The following is a 22,214-nucleotide window of genomic DNA, read 5'->3' on the forward strand; positions in this document are numbered from 1 at the left end:
GCCGGGAGAGAAGTAAACAGAGATAAAAAGACAACACCCCCACACCACTCCTCCACCAGCCCCGCGGGGGGGGGGGAGCGTGGGGTCAGAGGTCACCCCCGGAAACACACAGACGAGATCGTCCCCAGTGACAGACGGACACCCCCCCTACCCACAGCACTTCTGATCCTTAAGGACGGGAAAGGAAAAAGACGGGAGACGACCGTCTCCGCCTCTCCTCTTGGGCTCCCGAGGCCGGGAAGCAGACGGATAACTCCCAGTACAATCCAGTTCAGGTTTTCCCAGCTGCAGGAGGCCCTCGTGCATGAAAAGTGCTCCCCATAAAGCAGAGAACTCGCCCCCTGAACGCCGGCTTGACCACGGCAGCGAGCTTGAAGCCCGATCCTCGGAGTGAGAGCGACGCGAGGAGGTAAAACCTGGAGTGGATCCCGCAGCGGTTCGGAACTGGAGCCAGAACGGTCTCCCCGGGGGAGCAAAACCGACCCACAGGCTGGTCCTTTCTTATTCCTTGAAGAGAGGGGGGGGCCCTCCCAGACACCCTGGCTTGCAGGAACCCCATCGTGGCGTACTGACACCCCGACTCCACCTGTTCCCCCTCCCCTCTGCTGCAGAGGATTTCAAGAGTAAGACCCGGAGCGGATCAAACTGCAGGGGAAAGGGAGTCTGTCTCCCCCCCCCCGAAAAATCCCAATCCCTGCAATCCCGCCGCGCTGGCCTGGGAAGCCCCCCCGCCCCTCCTCCTCACCTGCGCACGAACTTGGAGGTGAACTTGCTGAAGATGCCGCTGGCGCCGCCGCGGCGCGCCTGGCTGTTGCCGTGGGAGAGCGAGGGCGAGGCGGGCGGCCCGTTGTAGGCGCCGGCGTGCTGGTCCCGGGTGGCCCGCTGCTGCCCGGCGTGGAAGGTGCTGCGGCTGGCCACGCCCCGCGGGAAGTTGGTGCGGTCCGTCACCGCGGCGCTGCTGATGTTGTGCGCGGAGGGGGACGCGGCCGGGACCCGCTGCGGGGCGGTGCTGCGGTCAAGGAGGAAGAGCTCGTGAGCCCGGATCGGCAGCAGCCCCTCCGCACGCGGAGAGCAGGGCAAGCCGAGGACGGGCCCGGGACATCAGGCCAGTCAAGGGGGCAGGCTGAGCCTCGCGGTGTTTCTAACGGGCGCGCGGCGCGGAAACGCCAGGCGGGCTTCCCTGCAGCACCGCCGCCACCCCCATGCCAACGGTGTTGGACCGGGACCAAGCCCTCCCCTGCTCCCGCTGGGCCTTGATGGACGATGCAATGGTGCACATGGATGAGGAAGCACACGCAGATGGGATGACTACTGCCACACCAGCGTGCCGCGGGGGGGGGGGGCCTGGGAAGGGGGTGGGAAAAACGCCAAATCCTCGTTCCTGGAGGGGGCGCTGCGTCTGCAGCGGGGGCGCCCAGGCCAGGTCCTGCAGGGACGGGCCCCGGCAGTTTCACCCTTAAACCCCTGTATCGGCTCCTGTGAGGGGCGTCGGAGAGCTCAGAAATCCTGAAGACACAGCACCCCCTCCAGGATCAGGGCGGGGGGGCCCCGCTTTAGATGCCTGGCGGACCCACATGGGGGGGGATGCCCCTGAAATTGTGCAGCGGGGAGGAGGAGGTGACCGGACACACGGGGGGGCCAGAGATCTCGAACCCGGTCAAGCTGTGCCAGGAGAGAAAGGACAGTGCCTGCGTTTTCCCCAGGGTTAGAGAGCTGGAGGGTTAGTGAGCAGTTAGAGCAGCAGACATCTGTCCGTCAGCAGGGGGGGGGGGGCAGCATAGGGATGCTGGGCAGGGGGGCTCGGCTCAGACGAGGTCGCCCCGCTCACACGGGCATGGACGAACCCCCCTCCCCACAGGGTAACGACTTATACTAGGCCTCATCTTCCTCCTTCCCCTCCAGTCAGGAAGGCCTTGACCACCATCGTCGCCCTCGCAGACGATACGGCCCTCGCTTCACCTCGCGGGCGGACCTGCGCTAACTCCTGCTGCGCGAGCCTGGCTCTCGTGCTGCCAAGCAGCGCGAGGGCAGGGGGGGGGGGGGTTTGGGCAGCGCCCCCCCCCCCCAGGACGTCTCTCCCGTTCACCTGCACGCCAGGCCTGAGCTAGCCTCGACCTCGGACCTCCTCCGGCTCCCTGGCGCCCTGCCCGTCGCGGGGCCGGGGGGGTGAGTGTGAGACTTGCCTGGGGCGCGAGGGGTGGCTGTGCTCGGGGGGGCTGGGGTGATGAGAGGTGGACAGGGATTTCTGGTGCCGGGTGCGGGACGAGGTCAGCACGGCGGAGGCGGAGGCAGTAGAGGCCCGAGACCCCGGGGTGTTCAGGCTAGGAGAGAAAAGGGCAGGAGGGACTGGTGTTAGGGGTCAGAGGGCACACGCTGCAGGCACGGGGAGAGCAGCAGGGGCCACACACACACACACACCACAGGCACAGGAAGGGCCACACACACACACACCACAGACACAGGGAGAGTAGGAAGGGCCACACACACACACCACAGACACAGGGAGAGTAGGAAGGGCCACACACACACACCACAGGCACAGGAAGGGCCACACACAGGAGAAGAGGGGTGGAGACAGGGAATCACAGGGAAGACACAAGAGGGGGACAGTCTGGAGCAGACAAAGCGGACAGAGGGTCCGACTGTCCCGGCAATTCCCTTACAGCGCTCACACACACACCCCCCCCCCCAGTCCTCTCAGGGGGTACGGCACACACCGCTAACCCGCAGAACCCCGAGAGAGACGCAGAGAGGCACAGACCTCCAGCCAGGTTCCACCCCCTGCACAACTGTTAAGAAACAGGGACTGGCTGGAGTGGAGGGGGCCTGTCCTCTCCGTTTCTCTTTCGGTCCTGCGCCGCCCGGGGGACGCAGCGCAGAGCGGAGAGCTCACACGCCTCACCACAGACACGAGGAGGGGGGGGGTGAGGGGGGTTAATGGTTAACACCAACCTCGAGGGAGGCGAACAACACATACTCAAGAGGCTGAAACAAGGAAATCGGAATACAAAAACAAAACAAGACGGGCACCAGCGCCCGGCGGGGCGAGGCGAGGCGAAGCATGTAGCGACAGTTTCACACAGACAGCTGAGCAGCGTGGGTGTGGGCGCGGCGGGCCCAGCAGCTTCAGAGAACGAGGAAAAAAGCTGGACAGGCCCGGCGGCGTGGTGCTGGAAACACAAGAAACTACAGTCGTGGCTGACAGCAGAGGAAGCAGATGACAGGAGAGCACCCGTGAGGAGCGAGGAACACTCATGAGGCCAGTTACAGGAGAGGGATGAAGCCGACTGCTCGATGTTTAAATCCCGGTCTCCTGCTGCCGCATTGCTGCGCGGACACACAGGAGAGCCCCCCCCCCGCCCCCCCGAGCCAAGCAGGGTGGCACTGCTACATTCCCACCTTTCTGTGCCCCCATCCCCCCTCTCCCATGGCGCATGGGTCTCCAGTGTGAGCATCTGCATCAGGCCCTGCAGGGTGAATGCACAAGGCCCTGCTCTGTGTTTGAGGCGCTCCCTTTCTGTGCCTGGTGTTGTGCACAGCCCCCCCCTCCCCCCCGCCACAGCCGCAAACCTGCTCATTTTTAAAACCGCAAGGCTCCGAGCGAGTGGCCATATCTAGGTGGGATCAATCCTATAATCCCGCGGGATAAGTGGGCACATGCAGCAGGCGTGCAGCAAGGGGATCCAGCCTGTGAGGGATGGGAAGCCAGGACCAGGACCCTCTGCCCAGCGGTCAGGCGCTGCTGGTGAAGTTCACGAGCAGCTCCGGGGGGGGGGGGGGGGGGCGGGGTTGGACGAGCAGACACTCGAGCCGGACGCAGACAGGAAATCGGCCCATGGCAGCAGGAAGGGATAGCGTGTTAATGGAAGCTGGGGCTGTTAGCTCTCCTGTGGCGAATCCAGCAGTAAGAACAGAAGGAGTGGAAGAGGGAGAGTGTGTGTGTGTGGTCACCTGTGGTCACCTGATTGATTACTCTATTGGTGAAGGGCAGGGGACCACACTCACATGGGTGTAGGTTAGGCTAGCTTGGCCTATAGATTCGCTGTATAAGTACCGCACGCTGACCGCCACGCCACTGCGCCACCACGCGCCAACGGCCCGTGTTTGGCGTATATTGGAGAAGGAGGGTTGGAATGAAGTCTCCCTGGGCGCCGTTCTGCTGGGCGTCGGGGTTTCCTGCTCGGGTATTCTGGGATAAAGTTCGGAGCGAGCTTTAGGAAGACGGGGAGAGGTCCACAGCGCTCAGCGAGGCTGCTGGGTAAATGTCAGCCGCTGCCTCGGAGTTTCCCCACTGCCGATCCTCCCTCTCTGTCCCGGACCGCGCTGGCCGGAGCAAATTCTGCTGGGGCAGAATGACCACTGTGCATCTCCCACCTGGGGGCTGCTGGGGCAGAATGACCACTGTGTGTCTCCCCACCTGGGGGCTGCTGGGGCGGAATGACCACTGTGTGTCTCCCCACCTGGGGGCTGCTGGGGCGGAATGACCGCTGTGTGTCTCCCCACCTGGGGGCTGCTGGGGCGGAATGACCGCTGTGCGTCTCCCAGGTGGGGGCTGCTGGGGCGGAATGACCGCTGTGCGTCTCCCAGGTGGGGGCTGCTGGGGCGGAATGACCGCTGTGCGTCTCCCAGGTGGGGGCCGCTGGGGCGGAATGACCGCTGTGCGTCTCCCAGGTGGGGGCTGCTGGGGCGGAATGACCGCTGTGCGTCTCCCAGGTGGGGGCTGCTGGGAATGTAGTGGGTCTCCTCCTCCTATCCGTGAAGCACTCAAGCTCTCTGGGTGGAACGCAAGCAGCTATCACCACGGTCAGGATCCCCCAAAGAGGCAGCAACGTCTCCACACAGAGCGACTGCTCCCAGGAGGAAACTCTCAGGATCAGACAGGGGATGATATCAAATTGGCTTTGAGGAAGAGCGCCCTCCCCTTCCAAACCCTCCTCCGCCCTCACCTTCCTGCTCTCTAATCCGCAGAAGTGCTGCAAATCCGGGGTTAGGGGATATCCGTCTTTATCCCTGCTCTCCCTCCCCGCGGGAGCTCTCCGAGCTGATGGGATCAGAGGCTCATCCGCGCCGCGCGTGTGCGCGCGTGTGGGCGCGTGTGGGCGCGGCCACAGGAGCCCCAGCGCTGGAGGTGCCGGTAATCCGGCCCGGCCCGGTGATAATCCCCGGAGAGCCCGGCGCTGGCAGGCCGCAGCCAGGGACCGGGGAGGGAGGGCGAGCGAGAGGGAGAGAGAGAGAGGTTACCTGTCCTTGCCGTTCTGCACTGTGCCCTGCCCCAGAGTGGCTCGCTCCATCAGCGGGGAGTTTCGGCTCCGACTCGTACCGGTCGACAGGATGCTATTCTGCAAGAGGGCCGGAGACAGGGTGAGCGGGAGAGAGGAGACAGGGGGCAGGACAGCGGAGTGGACACCGCGGTGGGGGGTGGGGGGTGGGGTGCCTGCTCTTGGCCAAGCTTTCAGGCCGTTAATGAATTGCTCAGCCGGGGTCCCTGTGGAAGGCCTCTATAAAAGGCCCGTGGGCCTGGCGGGACACCTGGGGAGGACGGAGGAGAGCCGCTCTCCGGGTGGGGGCGACACTCACGGTGGAGGGGGTGGGGGTCCCCTTCTTGCGGTCGGCGGGGGTCAGGGGGCTGGCCGGGACCTTGGCGGAGCTGCCCGAGCCCTTCCTCCCCGTGTCCTCGGAGTGGTGCTTGGTGTCCGACGCTCCGGACTGAGAGCGCTTGGAGGAGGAGGAGGAGACAGAGGAGCCTGCGAGAGGGAGGAAAGAGAGTCGCCACCAGCTTGCTTTATTCGCAGGGCACCTATGAAACCCCCACTCCCCCCACGACTCCCCCGTCCCGCTGCCCCTCGCCCTGCCCCCTCCCCCCACTCACCTTGGTCCGCCTGTCTCCGGGGCTTCTGACTGGACACGCTGCGCTGTACCTTGTGTGGAGGGGACTGGACGTTGCTGTTCGTGAGGTCACTTCCTGGGCGGGGCTTTATCGACAGGTTGCCGCCGTCGTCCAGCTGGACGAAGAGAAGAGGGCGGGAGTCAGTCAGTCAGGGCCCCCCCCAGCGTTCCCACAAGCCTTTCCCACAAACCCACTAACACCACCACGTTTCCAAGGAAGAAACAATATCGGAAAACACATCTCAATCCCACTGCGCACCCCTCGCGGGACACTGTACAGCACCCACGTTGCTCAGCACCGTGAGCAGAAGTGAAAGGCTATATGAGCGCAGAGGGCCACTGCACCCAGGTTTGCCCACCTCGGAGGTCCTGTAGTCCAGCAGCAGATAGGTGGCCATGATTTCGTTGTATTTTTGGTTGACGAGCGAGTCCTGGATCTCCTCCTGCGTGTATCCCATCTGGATCATCACCTCTGCAGGGGAAACGCACCAGAGCAGCTGTCAGGAAGAGGCGGCACCGCGCCCACAGGGCCGCTCTGCCACAGCGCGGACGAGCGCGCCGCCGGGACAGGAAGAGGCCCCCCCTGGCGGCAATCCGCGGCTCGGTCACCACAGAACGTCTCTGGCGCCAGTCCCGAGCTGCCCCTCAACCCCACCGGCCCTGCAGTTCCTCACCTGTCCTCTTGGGGTCCTTGTAGTCGGGCTCCGGCTCCAGGTAGGGCTTCAGCTCCTCGTCTTCGTGGCCCACGTTCATCCAGCGATCCTTCATGATCTGCTGCTTGAGGGACGGACAGGGAGGGGGAGGGGCAGGCGGACAGTTAGGGGAGGCAGGACAAGACGAGGACAGGTTCAGCGGGAGAGAATGAGCGTCACCCAGTCTGGACACAGAGGAATCCTACTCCGCTGGGCCCCTGAGCGAGGCCCTTCACCCCAGCTGCTCCAGGGGCGCCGTATAAACGGCCGACCCCGCGCCCTGACCCCCAGCCTCTCTCCCTGTCTGTGTCTCACGGAGAGCCCCCTGGTGGTGGGCACGGGTCGCACCGCGCGCTGGCCGTACTGACCTCAAGGCTGCCTCTCTTGGCCGGGTTGAGGATGAGGAACTTCTTGAGCAGGTTCTCGCAGTCGGTGGACATGTAGAAGGGGATCCTGTACTTGCCCCTGAGCACACGCTCCCTCAGCTCCTGTGGGTGGGGGAAGAGGTGGGGGGACGTACAGGCAGAGACGGAGGAAAAGGAGTCAAAATCTGACACCGGACAGGGCGTCGAGTCTGGGGCGCGCAAGACGCCGCCACAAAACCCCGCCCCTGCCCGACCTCCCAGACCTGGGAGCCTCGAGTCTCGCCCGCGGCGCCCCAGATCACGTTCCCAGATCACTTTCCAGCACCAGACCCGGGCTCTCCGGGACAGCGCGGCGCCGGCAGTGAGGCAGAACCCCCGGGGCTTCGGGAAATCGAGAAAGCAGCACCAGCCAGACCGGCCTCTCGGGATCCCGGGCCGGCCAGCCCAAGCAGGTTCTGCCGCCGGGAGCTGAAAAACGGGTTTCTTGACTAACAGCCGTTCCTGGGGCGGCGCGCTCAGGAAGGCAGAGGGAGAGCTGCGCTTCGAGATTCTTGGGCGCGACGCCTGGAGCTCTCCTCTTGCGCAAGGCCTTGGGGGCCTGCTCTGTACGTCACCCCGGCACACCTTCGCACGGAAGGGCGCCCTAGGAGAGCGAGTTCGGGGTTTGACCGGGACCGGGGCTGGGGGACCCCCGATTCAGGGTGACCTCTAAGACTGACTGGCCTGGGGCTCTCCAGGACCAGGGCTGGGGGGGGACACTGCCGTAGAACAATCGGGACCGGGGCTGGGGGACCCCCGATTCAGGGTGACCTCTAAGACTGACTGGCCTGGGGCTCTCCAGGACCAGGGCTGGGGGGGGACACTGCCGTAGAACAATCGCCCTGCGCTCCGCAACTCGCCTTGAGGTTCTGCCCGTCGAAGGGCAGCGAGCCGCTGACCAGCGTGTACAGGATGACGCCCAGGCTCCAGACGTCCACCTCGGGCCCGTCGTACTTCTTGCCCTGGAAGAGCTCGGGCGCGGCGTAGGGGGGGCTGCCGCAGAAAGTGTCCAGCTTGTTCCCCAGGGTGAACTCGTTGCTGAAGCCGAAGTCGGCGATCTTGATGTTCATGTCCGCGTCCAGGAGGAGGTTCTCGGCCTGGGAGGGAGGGAGTGTGGCAGCGATTAACGTGTGGCCTGGGTGAAAGTCTAGCACTCCTGGGAAGGGAAGGGCACCCTTCAGTAAGGGGCTCTTTCTCTGCCTGGTTCTCTCTCGCTCATGGGGCCACCAGCTCAGTTTCTTTCCCCATGGGGACAGGCCCCCGGTCTCTCTCTCTCTTTCTCTCTCTCTCTCTCACCCTCTGCCCTGGTGGCTGGCGTGGACCACAGACAGGCGTGCCCGGGCGCTGGGGGCCGACGCGGCTCTTACCTTCAGATCCCGGTGCACGATGCACTTCTGGTGGCAGTACTGCACCGCCGACACGATCTGCACCAGAGAGAGAGGGGGGGGGAGTGGAGGTGAGCAAAAGATTCAACCACATCCCAGCACAGATCAGATGGCAATATCTCACACACTGGGACACACGCACACACACACACACACACACACACACACACGCAGCTCAAGACGGCAGACCAGTCACAGTCACAGTCACGCCAGCAGGACGCCGGCCAGCCGGCCAACCCCAACCCCTAGAGTGGTCAGCGCTCAGCCGATCACACGCCCCCCCTTTGGGGAACCCCGGTCACAGCAGCGAGCGCCCCCCACTCCCGGAGCTTTCCCCGACGGGCACGAACAGGGCGCCCCGCGGGCGACCAGCCAGCCCCCAACCTCCTCGCCTGGCGGCGGTCAGGCGCTCAGAATCAATCCCAGAATCCCGTCCGGCACGTCCGGGGGGGGGACTCACCTGCCGAAATTTGGCCCGCGCCTCCTTCTCTTTCATCCTGCCGTGTGCGACGAGGTAGTCGAACACTTCGCCTGCGAGGGGAGGGCGAGAGAGAGAGAGAGAGAGAGAGTCAGACATTCAGCCTGGGCGAAGACCTCCGTCATGCCACCCCTGAAAAGGAGCACAAGACCTCCGCCCTCCCCCGAAACCGTGAGGGGGTGCAAGTGTGTGAGACGTCAGGCCTGTGGGCTCACTCACCTCCACTGGCGTACTCCATCACGAGATACAGCGTCTTCTCCGTTTCTATCACCTCAAATAACTTAACTGCAGACGACAACAATCACAGCATCAACCAGGCAGCCTGCGCAACCCCGACACTCTTCCCCCCAGGTCACTTCCTCTCGGTCCCCCCCCCCCCCCCCAAGTGTTGCCAGCCTGGCCCCCCTGCCGGCCCCGTGTGGGAGGGGGTTGATGGGAAGGGACGTGCGCGTCCCCTGGACAGATAGCGATCAGCCTCTTGACGGCTGGACGCTGCAGACGGGGCCGCTCCCCGCCAGACGCCACGCTTCGCCAACCCCGGCCGAGACGGTCTGTAAACATCCGACTTCCTGCGCGAGCGTCCGCACCAGGCCCTCGCCCCCCCCATCCCCAACAGCACCAGGCCCTCGCCCCCCCCATCCCCAACAGCACCAGGCCTTCGCCGATGCAGAGTAACCCCATCTTCCGCCGGCGCCCGGACCCGCGGCGGTCTCTCTCCGCCTTTGAAACGATAACCCCTCGCCTTCACAGGGCCCAAATCATTTCGGAACGGGGAGCCCCTGACGAGAAGCACAGCTCCCAGCCGGGGAAGCAGGTGAGGAATATTTCACCCGTTCAAGAGGAGCCCCGGAGCAGCCCGGCGCGGACCTCGGGGCAACACGCCAGCCAACAGCACAGCCCCCTGGGTCGATGGTTTGGAAACTCAGCGCCCCCTACTGGGCTACCAACACCCTGACCTCGCTTCCGCGTGGTGGGATGTCAATAACAACGCTGCTGCCGCCACATGCCGGCGGGGTTGTCTCTGCATTTTACCGCGCTGGAAATGGTTTTAAGTACCCCCTCCCTGCCCCTCCAGCTTGGGTCCAACAATTCTCACTCCCCGCTGACCGGCAAGGCCGGGCCGACCTCCCACAGAACCCCGCGGATGCCACCCCCCCGCCGGCGCAGTGGGACGGACCCAGGGGATCCCCACCCTGCGTGCTGCAGACCGAGACGCCGCCGCGCCGCGCTCTTCCCCGCAGGACAGCCCAGACCCAGACCCGCGGCACACTCACCTATATTGGGGTGATTCAGGAGCTTCATTATGCGGACTTCCCGAAAGAGCTGTGGAAGGGTTCGAGGGTGAAGGGGGGGGGGGAGAGAGAGAGAGAGAGAAGGAGAAACAAGTCACTTCACGTCTGCCCAGGGGTGCAGCTGCCCGAGAGCCCGGCCACGCTCAGACCTCCCCCCTTACCCCCTCCAGGCAGGAAGTCGCAGAGACTCATTTTCTGTCATTTCCCCCCCTCCCCCCCCCCGACACCGACCTAAGAGACCCAGCGGCTTGGCCAGAGATGAGAGAGGAAGGAGGAGAGAAGGGCCCTCCATCAGCTCCCTCGTTGGGACAGGGGGGGAGAGAGAGAGAGAGAGATAAGGGCAGTTAGCCTGTCTAGATTCAAAGAAAGGAGGCAGCCAAAATCAGGCTGCGTATGTGTGTGTACTTGCGTGTGTGTGCGTGGGGAGAGTGTCTCAAGGACCAGCAGTAAGCTGTGTTCACCCCTGGACACCCCACTACAGGAAAGAGCGATCTGCCCTAACACTGCTGCCAGCCCCTGCGCTCCCAGACAGACAGAGCACCGAGTCAGTACCGCCTCCTCCTGGGGGACCCGCTGAGACCCTTGGTCTCGCTGCGGAAAGGCTCCGGTGTCTGAACTCGGAACAGGCCGGGAATCTCACCGGCACAGCACTGCGCCAGCCAGGAGAGTTTCGGAAAACCGCCGAGCAAAAACCGTCCGGGGAGCCTCTGTGTGCCAGCGCGGCCCCCCCCCTTCCCCAGAGCAGTGGAGAAGTGACCGGACAGGTCTCTCAGGCTGGATCACGAGGCCCGCGGCGGGGGGAGCACAGCTTTCATGACGAGCGTGAGAAAGCGACAGGGCTGCAGGCTTCCTCCTGCGCAAACACGCCTGTCTGGGGTTCGATCACACCCCGGAGGCGTCAGATCAGGGCAGCTTCGGGTTTTACCAGCTCCACGAGACCCAAACCATTCTAACGAAGGCCCAAAGCAGACACTGTACACTGGGCAAGGGAGGCCTGCGCCCTGTAAGACCTGGTGTGGCTCGGACTGCTGCGCACTGGGAGTCAGACAGAGAGATCTGTCACACCTGGAGCGGATAAGACTGCTGCGCAGTGGGAGTAGATGGGTAATGACCCGACTCTGGCTTGTCATCACGCCTGATCTGGCTTGAGAACTTTTAAAGAGACACCTGCGGGACGCGATGCCTCAGGAGCAACTGAAAGGCAGTGACTATTATTCACAGTACCGACAGAGGTAGCGCCAGGGTTCTAAACTTTTCCGCGACACTGCTGGAGTCCAGGACGCTGTGGGCGTCTTCTCCCAGTGCTCTGCAAATGGTTTCGCTTTTTCGTCACAATCTTAAATCATCTCAAGCCGTCGCTGGACTGCGCTGAGACTCCTGGCTCCTCTCCAGGTGGAGCGACGCTGGGGCACGCTCGCCCTCCAGGTCCCCGAAACGAGCTCTGGGCGTGGGTGGCAGGGCGACGGAGCACCTGCTGACGCGATTGCAACGCAAGGCCGACTCAGCTCCAGCGCAACCGGCTTCCTGTAAGCTGTGGTGGAACTGGAGGAGACCGCTGGGGCCGGGCAGGAGATAGCTGCCCTCGCCAACCCAGTCGCAAAACAGCAGGACGCACGCAGGGTGAACTTCCCCCTCGCTCCCCGCTGGCAAACAGGTTCTGGAAATCACAGCGCGGACACGCCCCGCGCAACCAGTGCAGCAGTCTGCCACACACACACACACACCCCCCCCGAGAGAGCCGTTCTCATTCCAGACACACCCCAGGGCGCTCTGCCCCAGCGGCCTCTCCCACCGGAACGCCGGAGGGAGGACAACCCGCCTTTTAGAACAGGGAAGCAGGCGCACGTCGACACCGCTTTTGAAAGCGAATGCCTGGCCGTTCACGCCAACGCCCTCGAACGCCGGGTAACGAGCCTGCGAAAACCGGCCGGGCCCGGGGCCTCTGCAAGGGCGGCCGGCAACCTCCGGAGCAGCCCGTTTGGTAATTAGTACTGAGTTTATCCCAGGATCTCTCCACACACGGCAACGGCAACTTGCAAGAAGCCAGGGTATGGGCTTCCACAACATGGCTGGGCAGCTTCTTCCACGCCCCCACCACTCTTTGTGTAAAGACGATTCTCCCCCCCTCCCCCCCCCAGTCCTGACTGGAGGATCTCATCCACCCGTTTCTTAAAAGACACCAGGGTATCCGCTTCAACTATGCGGCTGGGCAGCTTGTTCCATACTCCCGCCACCCTCAGTGTAAAGCAATGCCCCCCCCCCGCCAGTTTTAAATGAATTTCTTGCGACTTTCCACTTGTGTCCCCTGGTTTGCATTTTCCAGAAGAGGTCTGCTCTGTTGACTTTCACGAAGCCTTGGAGGAATACGAACACGCAAATCTTCACCCCTCGTAATCTTAAGAGTTTCAGATCTGTTATGGAGCTCTTCTCGTTTGTAATCTCTTTAATTACTGGTCCCTATTTTGTTTTTATCAATTTTTCTTAACCAATTTTTTTTAGCAATGGGATCATTCCTAGAAGGGATTTTGAACAACCACGGGCTGCTGCTGCAAAACCAGTCTCCTTCACAGCTATGCAGGCCAGAATGTCCTACAATAGGCATCCTGCAGACCCACGAGCCCCTGCAGGCTGGTCAACAACGGGCCGGGCCTCTCCTGCTGTGACCCGCGCTCGTCTGCGTCTCTCACCTTCTGGAGGCTAGAAGAGTTCAGCTGGGTCTTGTCTATGATCTTCACAGCCACCTGGAAGGGAGGAACATAAAGAGGGTTAGAGCTCAGCTCCTGGCCCGCAGTCCTGGGCAGCCCCTCACACGGTTCTGTGCAGGGTCAGCAGTCCGATCCACTCCCGGTTTTATCAGCAGCACGAGACACGAGTCATACGGTACTCAACAGGTCGTGCACGTTTTAGTTTAGTTCCCCTTATTCCGACTCAATAAAAAGCGAAGTTATGACTGTATTCATTGTGTCATTTCTGCTTCACCAACAAAGGCCAACTATTTAAACTGCGTGTGCAAGGAGGGGGGAAGATTCAGCTTTTGTGCTCGTCGAGGCATCAGGACACATCAAACAAACACGCTCCGCCAGTCCGCCCGGTCCAACAGAGGGACCTGCAGGAAAAACCCCGGGCTGATCTGGCTGAGCAGGGGCAGAGTCCGTTAAGCAGCGCTCGAAACCAAGGCAGGTCACAGCCCTGACGGGGTTTTAATACCCAAGCGAGCGGCGAGGCTGGCAGGGGTCAACCAGTGGGACTCCTGGCCACTGCTGGCTGACATCTGACCCAGACGACACCCAGCAAGATCGGGGTACAGCGTGACCCAGACCGGACCGGCGGGCTCTGGACTGTAGGGGTACAGCGTGACCCAGACTGGACCGGCGGGCCCTGGACTGTAGGGGTACAGCGTGACCCAGACTGGACCGGCGGGCTCTGGACTGTAGGGGTACAGCGTGACCCAGACCGGACCGGCGAGCTCTGGACTGTAGAGGTACAGTGTGACCCAGACTGGACCGGTGGGCTCTGGACTGTAGGGGTACAGTGTGACCCAGACTGGACCGGCGGGCTCTGGACTGTAGGGGCACAGTGTGACCCAGACCGGACCGGCGGGCTCTGGACTGTGTGACCCAGACCGGACCGGCGGGCTCTGGACTGTGTGACCCAGACACGGACCCGATGAAGATAAAACTAACCCTGATTAAATCTCCAGTTCAAACCTGTTATACAAAAAGAGCAGGAAGCCCAGAGAGAGGGGTCAGACTGCTGTGCCGAGCCGATGGGAGAGCGAGCGCACTTCGATATCGCCCGAGCTCCTCCCAGACGCTCAGCTCTCAGGAGCGACTCTGTCGGCACACTGTTTCAGGTGTGCTCCCCCGCACAGACGGTACAAAGTCCTTCTCCCAGCCCCTATCAAGACTGGCGCGTAGGGTGGGGCTCACCCTGTCACCAGCAGGCCGAGTCTTACTCTCTCACACACACACACACACACACACACACACACACACACACACACGGCCCCAGTGCTTTCGACAAGCTGCCCGGAGTTGTCCTCTGAAACCCTCCACCCTTTTCAATGTCAATGCTGTGTTCTGATCATTCGTGTTACATGAAAATTGTCTGCATTTCCAGTCAAGCCTCCAGTAGCCCGGAGACCCCAGTCCAGGGTCCTAGTCCAGGACGAGCCCCTACAGCATGGAGACCTCAGTCCAGGGTCCCAGTCCAGTACGAGCCCCTACAGCCCAGAGACCCCAGTCCAGGGTCCCAGTCCAGTACGAGCCCCTACAGCCTGGAGACCCCAGTTCAGAGTCCCAGCCCAGGACGAGCCCCTACAGCCTGGAGACCCCAGTTCAGAGTCCCAGTCCAGGACGAGCCCCTACAGCCTGGAGACCCCAGTTCAGAGTCCCAGCCCAGAACGAGCCCCTGTAGCATGGAGACCTCAGTCCAGGGTCCCAGTCCAGTACGAGCCCCTACAGCCCGGAGACCTCAGTCCAGGGTCCCAGTCCAGTACGAGCCCCTACAGCCCGGAGACCTCAGTCCAGGGTCCCAGTCCAGTACGAGCCCCTACAGCCCGGAGACCTCAGTCCAGGGTCCCAATCCAGGACGAGCCCCTACAGCCCGGAGACCCCAGTTCAGAGTCCCAGTCCAGGATGAGCCCCTACAGCCTGGAGACCGAAGCCAGAGTCCCATCAAGAATATTTAACTTCCAAGAAGTACAGACAAATTTAACTGGCTAGAGAGCCATGTTGGACAACTACCAAAATGAAATCCCAAAATAGAGACGCTACAAGGTGTGTGACAGTCCCGAGTGGTGCCTGGGACACAGGCAGCGTTCCGATCTCGCCGCCGGGGGCAGACCGACAGGCACGGGCTGGGAGGGGGGGGGGGACAAACAGAGAGACTACAAGGAACAGAAAGGGAGAGAAGGAGGAACGAGAGAGAGAGAAAGGGGATGGAGAGATTGGAAAAGAGAAGTATGGATGCAAGGGAGAAAGACAGAAAGAAGCAGACAGGGGGCTGAAAGGACAGGAGTGTGTGCCAGATCTGTCTGTCATGTTCCCTGATACAGCACTCGGAGGCAACAAAACACACGCAGATAAAGATGTTGACAATCCTGGGAGGGAAAGGCAACACATCACCACCTGTCCCGATAAGCTGCACCCATGATTTCACACACTTCAGAAGTTTAACATCATCAGCTCTTTCACACACTGACACTCCTGACTGGACTGGAGACACTGCTGTCCCTCTCCTCTCACACTGCCCCTGAATTCACACACTGACACACTCCTGACTGGACTGGAGACACTGCTGTCCCTCTCCTCTCACACTGCCCCTGAATTCACACACTGACACACTCCTGACTGGACTGGAGACACTGCTGTCCCTCTCCTCTCACACTGCCCCTGAATTCACACACTGACACACTCCTGACTGGACTGGAGACACTGCTGTCCCTCTCCTCTCACACTCCCCTGAATTCACACACTGACACACCCCTGACTGGACTGGAGACACTGCTGTCCCTCTCCTCTCACACTGACACACTCCTGACTGGACTGGAGACACTGCTGTCCCTCTCCTCTCACACTGACACACTCCTGACTGGACTGGAGACACTGCTGTCCCTCTCCTCTCACACTGCCCCTGAATTCACACACTGACACACTCCTGACTGGACTGGAGACACTGCTGTCCCTCTCCTCTCACACTCCCCTGAATTCACACACTGACACACTACTGACTGGACTGGAGACACTGCTGTCCCTCTCCTCTCACACTGCCCCTGAATTCACACACTGACACACTCCTGACTGGAGACATGGAGACATTGCTGTCCCTCTCCTCTCACACTGCCCCTGAATTCACACACTGACACACTCCTGACTGGACTGGAGACACTGCTGTCCCTCTCCTCTCACACTGCCCCTGAATTCACACACTGACACACTCCTGACTGGAGACATGGAGACACTGCTGTCCCTCTCCTCTCGCCCTCAGCCCTGCTAATTCCCCAGTGTGTAAACTCATTGCCTACAGCGGAGAGGGAGACAGTCTCGGTATGTCTGCGCGGACAGGAGTGCGAGTTCCAGCTCTCCCGTGTTTCACTGCAGACTAAACACGACTCCGGAGGCCAGGATTCATTAAAAAAAAAAACACGGGAAGCCTGCAGGCAGTTGCCAAGGTAACGGCAGGCCGAGGGAGAGGGAGAGGGAGCGTGGCGCTGTGTGGGCAGCTCCTGTGTCTGGGATTAGTGAGCTCCTGGGGGGAGAGAGGAAGAAAAGCAGGAAAACAGGGGGGAAAGGGAGCAGGAGGGTCAGCCACACCAGAGTTCTGGGATTCTCCGGGGAGGAGAGACTGTCATCAGCCTGGAACTGCACAAGCAGGCCTGTAGCGATTCCGGGGGAGCTCCGCGGGGCACCCCCGAACGCCACCCCCCTCCCGGAGCCCGGCGCTCACCTCTTTCCCCGTGAGCACGTGGCGTGCCAGCTTGACCTTGGCGAAGTTGCCCTTGCCGATCGTCTTGAGCAGCCGGTAGTTGCCGATGTGAGGCTGCTCGTCCACGGTGGTGCCGAGCGAGGTCCGGCAGCGCGGCATGCTGGGGCGCCCACCCGACTTGGAGCTGTCCGAGTGTCCCGTGGAGTGCTGCCGCCGAGAGAGGGAGAGACGGATCAGCGCAAATCCTGGAGCACCGCATCACCCCTGTGCTGGAGCCACTGCACTGGCTTCCAGCTCGCTTTGAATTCCATTTCACAATCTTGTCCCCTCCCCAGAAAGCCCAAGACCAGGGCCATTACAGTACACTAACACTGCACTGAGAGAGAGAGGGGTTCATACAGGCACACTGACTGGACACTCCAGTACACTAACACTGCACTGAGAGAGAGAGGGGTTCATACAGACACACTGACTGGACACTCCAGTACACTAACACTGCACTGAGAGAGAGAGGGGTTCATACAGACACACTGACTGGACACTCCAGTACACTAACACTGCACTGAGAGAGAGGGGGGTTCATACACACACACTGACTGGACACTCCAGTACATGAACACTGCACTGAGAGAGAGAGGGGTTAATACAGACACACTGACTGGACACTCCAGTACATGAACACTGCACTGAGAGAGAGAGGGGTTCACACACACACTGACTGGACACTCCAGTACATTAACACTGCACTGAGAGAGAGAGGGGTTCATACACACACACTGACTGGACACTCCAGTACATTAACACTGCACTGAGAGAGAGAGGGGTTCATACAGACACACTGACTGGACACTCCAGTACATGAACACTGCACTGAGAGAGAGAGGGGTTCATACAGACACACTGACTGGACACTCCAGTACATGAACACTGCACTGAGAGAGAGAGGGGTTCACACACACACTGACTGGACACTCCAGTACATTAACACTGCACTGAGAGAGAGAGAGAGGGGTTCATACAGACACACTGACTGGACACTCCAGTACATGAACACTGCACTGAGAGAGAGAGAGGGGTTCATACAGACACACTGACTGGACACTCCAGTACACTAACACTGCACTGAGAGAGAGAGAGGGGTTCATACAGACACACTGACTGGACACTCCAGTACATTAACACTGCACTGAGAGAGAGAGGGGTTCATACAGACACACTGACTGGACACTCCAGTACATGAACACTGCACTGAGAGAGAGAGGGGTTCATACAGACACACTGACTGGACACTCCAGTACATTAACAGTGCACTGAGAGAGAGAGGGGTTCATACAGACACACTGACTGGACACTCCAGTACACTAACACTGCACTGAGAGAGAGAGAGGGGTTCATACAGACACACTGACTGGACACTCCAGTACATGAACACTGCACTGAGAGAGAGAGAGGGGTTCATACACACACACTGACTGGACACTCCAGTACACTAACACTGCACTGAGAGAGAGAGAGGGGTTCATACAGACACACTGACTGGACACTCCAGTACATTAACACTGCACTGAGAGAGAGAGGGGTTCATACAGACACACTGACTGGACACTCCAGTACACTAACACTGCACTGAGAGAGAGAGAGGGGTTCATACAGACACACTGACTGGACACTCCAGTACATTAACACTGCACTGAGAGAGAGGGGGGTTCATACAGACACACTGACTGGACACTCCAGTACATGAACACTGCACTGAGAGAGAGAGGGGTTCATACAGACACACTGACTGGACACTCCAGTACATTAACACTGCACTGAGAGAGAGAGGGGTTCATACAGACACACTGACTGGACACTCTGCACTGAGAGAGAGAGGGGCTTATACAGACACAGCTGCAATGAAAAGACCAGAGCACTACTGATACTGACACGACCCACAGAGAGACAGCCTGCCGAGAGAGAGGCAGCACTGTTCACTGACACATCCCTCCAGCTCCTTCACACTGATGAGCTCTCAGCCCCAGTCCCTGCTGCGGATCACAGACACCACAAGGCTGTCTGCGCTGAACAGCGAGGCTTGGCAGAGGAAGTCTACAGTGAGCCCAGGGGCTATAAACACAGGCAGAAGACGGATATCCCACCAAGGACAGGAAGAGCGTTTAACTAGGAACCAATCAAGCAGGTCCACCTGGGAATTGCTCCTTTCAAAATTTCTCGGGATCAGGGAGCAGCGGCCTGATCCGCATCAGGAGTTACGAGCCGAAGGAGGCTCTTGGAACAGACTGCACAGACAGCCCGATGTGTTTAACAACTTCACACCACAGCCCGTGCAAATTCATGCAAAGCAAGGAGATACGACGAACATCCAGCAGAGAGAGAGAGAGAGAACCCGCCGAAAACAGGCGGCAGGAAAACAGATCTGACCGCGGCTGTCGGAGATCAGATACAGCCCCCGGCTGGCCAGCAGTTCCCCCTGCAGAGCTTCTCCGGCTTCGCGCCCGAGAGGCTCCAGCCTGCTGGGGTCGTGACCTTTGACCAGGGCTCGAGTGAGGGCTGTGGGGACGATCGGGGTCAGGGTTACGGGAGCAGGGTTTTCACAACGAGACTGTGCAGAAGGGTGAGCCAGAGAGAGTGATGGAGGGGAGAGGAGGGAGCAGAGTGAGAGAGAGGCAGAGGCAGGAGGCTGGTCTGCACACAGAGAGCAGCACTCCACTGCAGCGCCAGTCTCAGATCGGACGAAGGCAAGTCGATGGGTGACCCCAAGAGAGAGGAAGTCAGGTCCCCTGGCAGCAGTACATGAGAGTGTGGACTCCACCGGCGCCTGGCACCAGCTTCAGAGCTGCGAAACCACTCAACGCCCCCCCGTCATTTCCCCTGCTCTCCTCTCCTGCGGGCACACACACACACACACGCGCGCGCACGCACGCATGACATGGTGCTCCCTACACGCTGGAAAAGAACCCGTTTCTCAACACGGTCTGTCACGTCGTCACTGAGGAGTGGGGTGCAGGCCAGGCTCCGAGCGAGCCTCCGTGCCCCCCCAGTCCACAGGAAACGGGAGCAGGCCACGAGGGGCTCGAACCAGACTGGGACCCCGAACTGGGGTCTCCGGGCTATAGGGGCTCGACCCAGACTGGGACCCTGGACTGGGGTCTCCGGGCTGTAGGGGCTCGACCCAGACTGGGACCCTGGACTGGGGTCTCCGGGCTGTAGGGGCTCGACCCAGACTGGGACCCTGGACTGTGGTCTCCGGGCTGTAGGGGCTCGACCCAGACTGGGGTCTCCGGGCTGAAGGGGCTCGACCCAGACTGGGGTCTCCGGGCTGTAGGGGCTCGACCCAGACTGGGGTCTCCGGGCTGTAGGGGCTCGACCCAGACTGGGGTCTCCGGGCTGAAGGGGCTCGACCCAGACTGGGGTCTCCGGGCTGTGGTCTCCGGGCTGTAGGGGCTCGTCCCAGACTGGGACCCCGGACTGTGGTCTCCGGGCTGTAGGGGCTCGTCCCAGACTGGGACAAGGATTAAACATCCTTCTGAGGGAAGAAAGCCCAGAATGAGCAGCCCCGCTTTTCCAAGCGAAAACTTGGCCAGCAGTTCAGCTCAGGCAGAAACAAGGGCCGAACACAGGAGGGACCTGCTCACACACGTCTCAGCAAGCCCCAGCTCATCCCGGCTCCAGAGAGCCCCGCCGGCCGCGCGGCAACACAGGAACAGAGGCAGGCCGCCCCCTCACCGCTCCCGGAAGATCAAGAGCCAGACTGACTCCCGGCCGGACAGGGGGCGCCGACAGGGGGCCTCGACAGGGGGCCTCACGAGGAAGAGCTGCTGTCTGCGACAGACCAGGGAGAGCGCGCTGTCCCGAGTCGATCCGGAGGGACCGAACTTCGGAGCGCGGCGCTGAAGGCTCTGCCTCTCCGCTCGGATCAAGGGGTCGCCGAACGGCCGGAGGGGCGGGGCAGGGCGGATCCAGAATCGGCACTCACCCCCACTCGTGCCACGGGCACAGAGACGCCCCCGGAAACGTCCCCTCATGCGGCGGACGCCACCGCCACCTCACCCGTGGGAACGACCCGCTCCCAGCGCCCCTCTCTCCCGACACCTCTGTCCCCCGTCCCCTCCCTCCGCCCCCGGCAGAGCGGGGCCGGGACGAGGCGGAGTGGGAGTCGGAATTGGCCGCGGATCTCCGGAAAATTCTGGGCGAAGGGAGCAGATGGGAGCCGAGGGAGTGAGTCACGGTGTTGCTCATCCTCCCGATGCCACCGCAGAGACGAACCGCACACACACACACACACACACACACACACAAACACACAAACCGGAGGAGTGCGGCAGCCCGATCCGTTTCGGGATTCACCTGCTGCAGGTCCCCGGCTCGGCGCGGGAGGGATGGGCGAACGAGGCAGAGGCACAGCCGCGGTGCTGGTCAGTTACTGGAGGCGCTGGCCGGCACACAGCACGGCCCCACACCACACCGAGCCGACCCTCTGAGCTCCCCCCGCACAGCGGCGTGACACCAAGAGCGTAACTGACTGATGGGCCTGGAGCGGACAGATCTACTGCACAGTGGAGTGGATCTCGGCGCTACGCAGTGGGAGCCCGACCGACCACTGGGAAAACCCGGACTGGATCTCAGCGCTACGCAGTGGGAGCCCGACTGACCACTGGGAAAACCCGGAGTGGATCTCAGCGCTACGCAGTGGGAGCCTGACTGAACGCCGGAAAAACCCGGAGCGGATCTCCGTGCAGCTTTAACGACGAAGCAGGGAGAACAGCGAGAGCCTGATGTGGCTCCGGCTCTGTGTCTCCGCCAGCCAGGCCTGGAGCTGCTGGAGTAAGACGCACTACATCACGGCACCACATCGCGGAGACCGCCCCCCCCCCGCCCCCCCAGGGAAGAGCTCGGTCTCCCCCGCACACACCCGGCGCCCTCAGCTCCAGAAAGCAGCTGTGAGGAACAATGGCGCAGAGGAACAGGCCCGACCTGTCCCAGGCTCCACACCCTTCTACCTCAGTCCCCGAGGGCTGCCCCCGAGGGCAAACCCAAACCCGCCAGGGAAGTAGATCACCCCCCCCCGGTCACAGAGTCCGACCGCGAGCCGCACTGAGCCCACTGAGGCTCAGGGGGCGAGAGCTACACACGGAGCTGCAGAACACGAGGCAGGGAACGCGAGGAAAAGATTTCTCCAGGAAAAACTCCCCAAACGCCGAGGGGAAAGCAACAGAAAGGAAAATGCAGTGTTGGGACAAAGTTAAAAGCATAACTGACAGAGCCCGCAGCGAAACACCAGCAGAAACTACAGGGGAGCGTGCCTTTACACAGAGGGCGGTAGGGGCCTGGAGCAGGCGGGCTGGATGGGCCGACCGAAGCGGTCTCCCCCGGCTCTGGCCACCTCACAAACCCCAGCCCGGAGCCCGGCTGTCCCAGTCTGCAGCCCATCCAGGGGAAAACGATCACGGGGGGCGGGGCCGAACGTCCCACAGGATCCCAGCCGGATTAATCGGAGCTGGACGCAGCCGGCCCCGGTCACTCAGTGGTGACCTACTGACCCTGCGGGATACTGCCCCCCCCCCCGACCCCACCGCCACCACCAGAGCAAATCCTAACACCCGTGACGTCGGCCTTCCGATCAAAACCCGGAGGCCCGGAAAGACAAA

At 61.6% G+C, this 22,214-nt stretch overlaps 1 protein-coding gene across 8 annotated transcripts in view; it reads right to left on the minus strand.

Moving 5' to 3' along the window:
• LOC148646611 (serine/threonine-protein kinase MARK2-like) overlaps positions 1-22,214 on the minus strand; it is a 37,435-nt gene that overhangs the window by 9,022 nt on the left and 6,199 nt on the right. For 3 of the 8 annotated variants that reach the window (XM_088609117.1, XM_088609121.1, XM_088609119.1), the window contains exons 2-16: positions 16,585-16,770; positions 12,825-12,878; positions 10,120-10,168; positions 9,065-9,130; positions 8,828-8,898; positions 8,350-8,406; positions 7,849-8,079; positions 6,947-7,072; positions 6,561-6,663; positions 6,246-6,358; positions 5,870-6,002; positions 5,578-5,744; positions 5,242-5,339; positions 2,184-2,321; positions 746-1,009 (exon numbers count right to left, since the gene is read on the minus strand). In XM_088609117.1, the coding sequence (XP_088465243.1) occupies positions 746-1,009; positions 2,184-2,321; positions 5,242-5,339; positions 5,578-5,744; positions 5,870-6,002; positions 6,246-6,358; positions 6,561-6,663; positions 6,947-7,072; positions 7,849-8,079; positions 8,350-8,406; positions 8,828-8,898; positions 9,065-9,130; positions 10,120-10,168; positions 12,825-12,878; positions 16,585-16,770 (1,856 nt within the window). The remainder of the gene's footprint in view (positions 1-745; positions 1,010-2,183; positions 2,322-5,241; positions 5,340-5,577; positions 5,745-5,869; positions 6,003-6,245; positions 6,359-6,560; positions 6,664-6,946; positions 7,073-7,848; positions 8,080-8,349; positions 8,407-8,827; positions 8,899-9,064; positions 9,131-10,119; positions 10,169-12,824; positions 12,879-16,584; positions 16,771-22,214) is intronic. The other 5 variants (XM_088609118.1, XM_088609120.1, XM_088609124.1 and 2 more) reach the window with 3 other exon arrangements.

The sequence above is a fragment of the Lepisosteus platostomus genome, chromosome 16, assembly GCF_059453375.1.
Source record: "Lepisosteus platostomus isolate fLepPlt1 chromosome 16, fLepPlt1.hap1, whole genome shotgun sequence".
Lineage (NCBI taxonomy): Eukaryota > Metazoa > Chordata > Actinopteri > Semionotiformes > Lepisosteidae > Lepisosteus > Lepisosteus platostomus.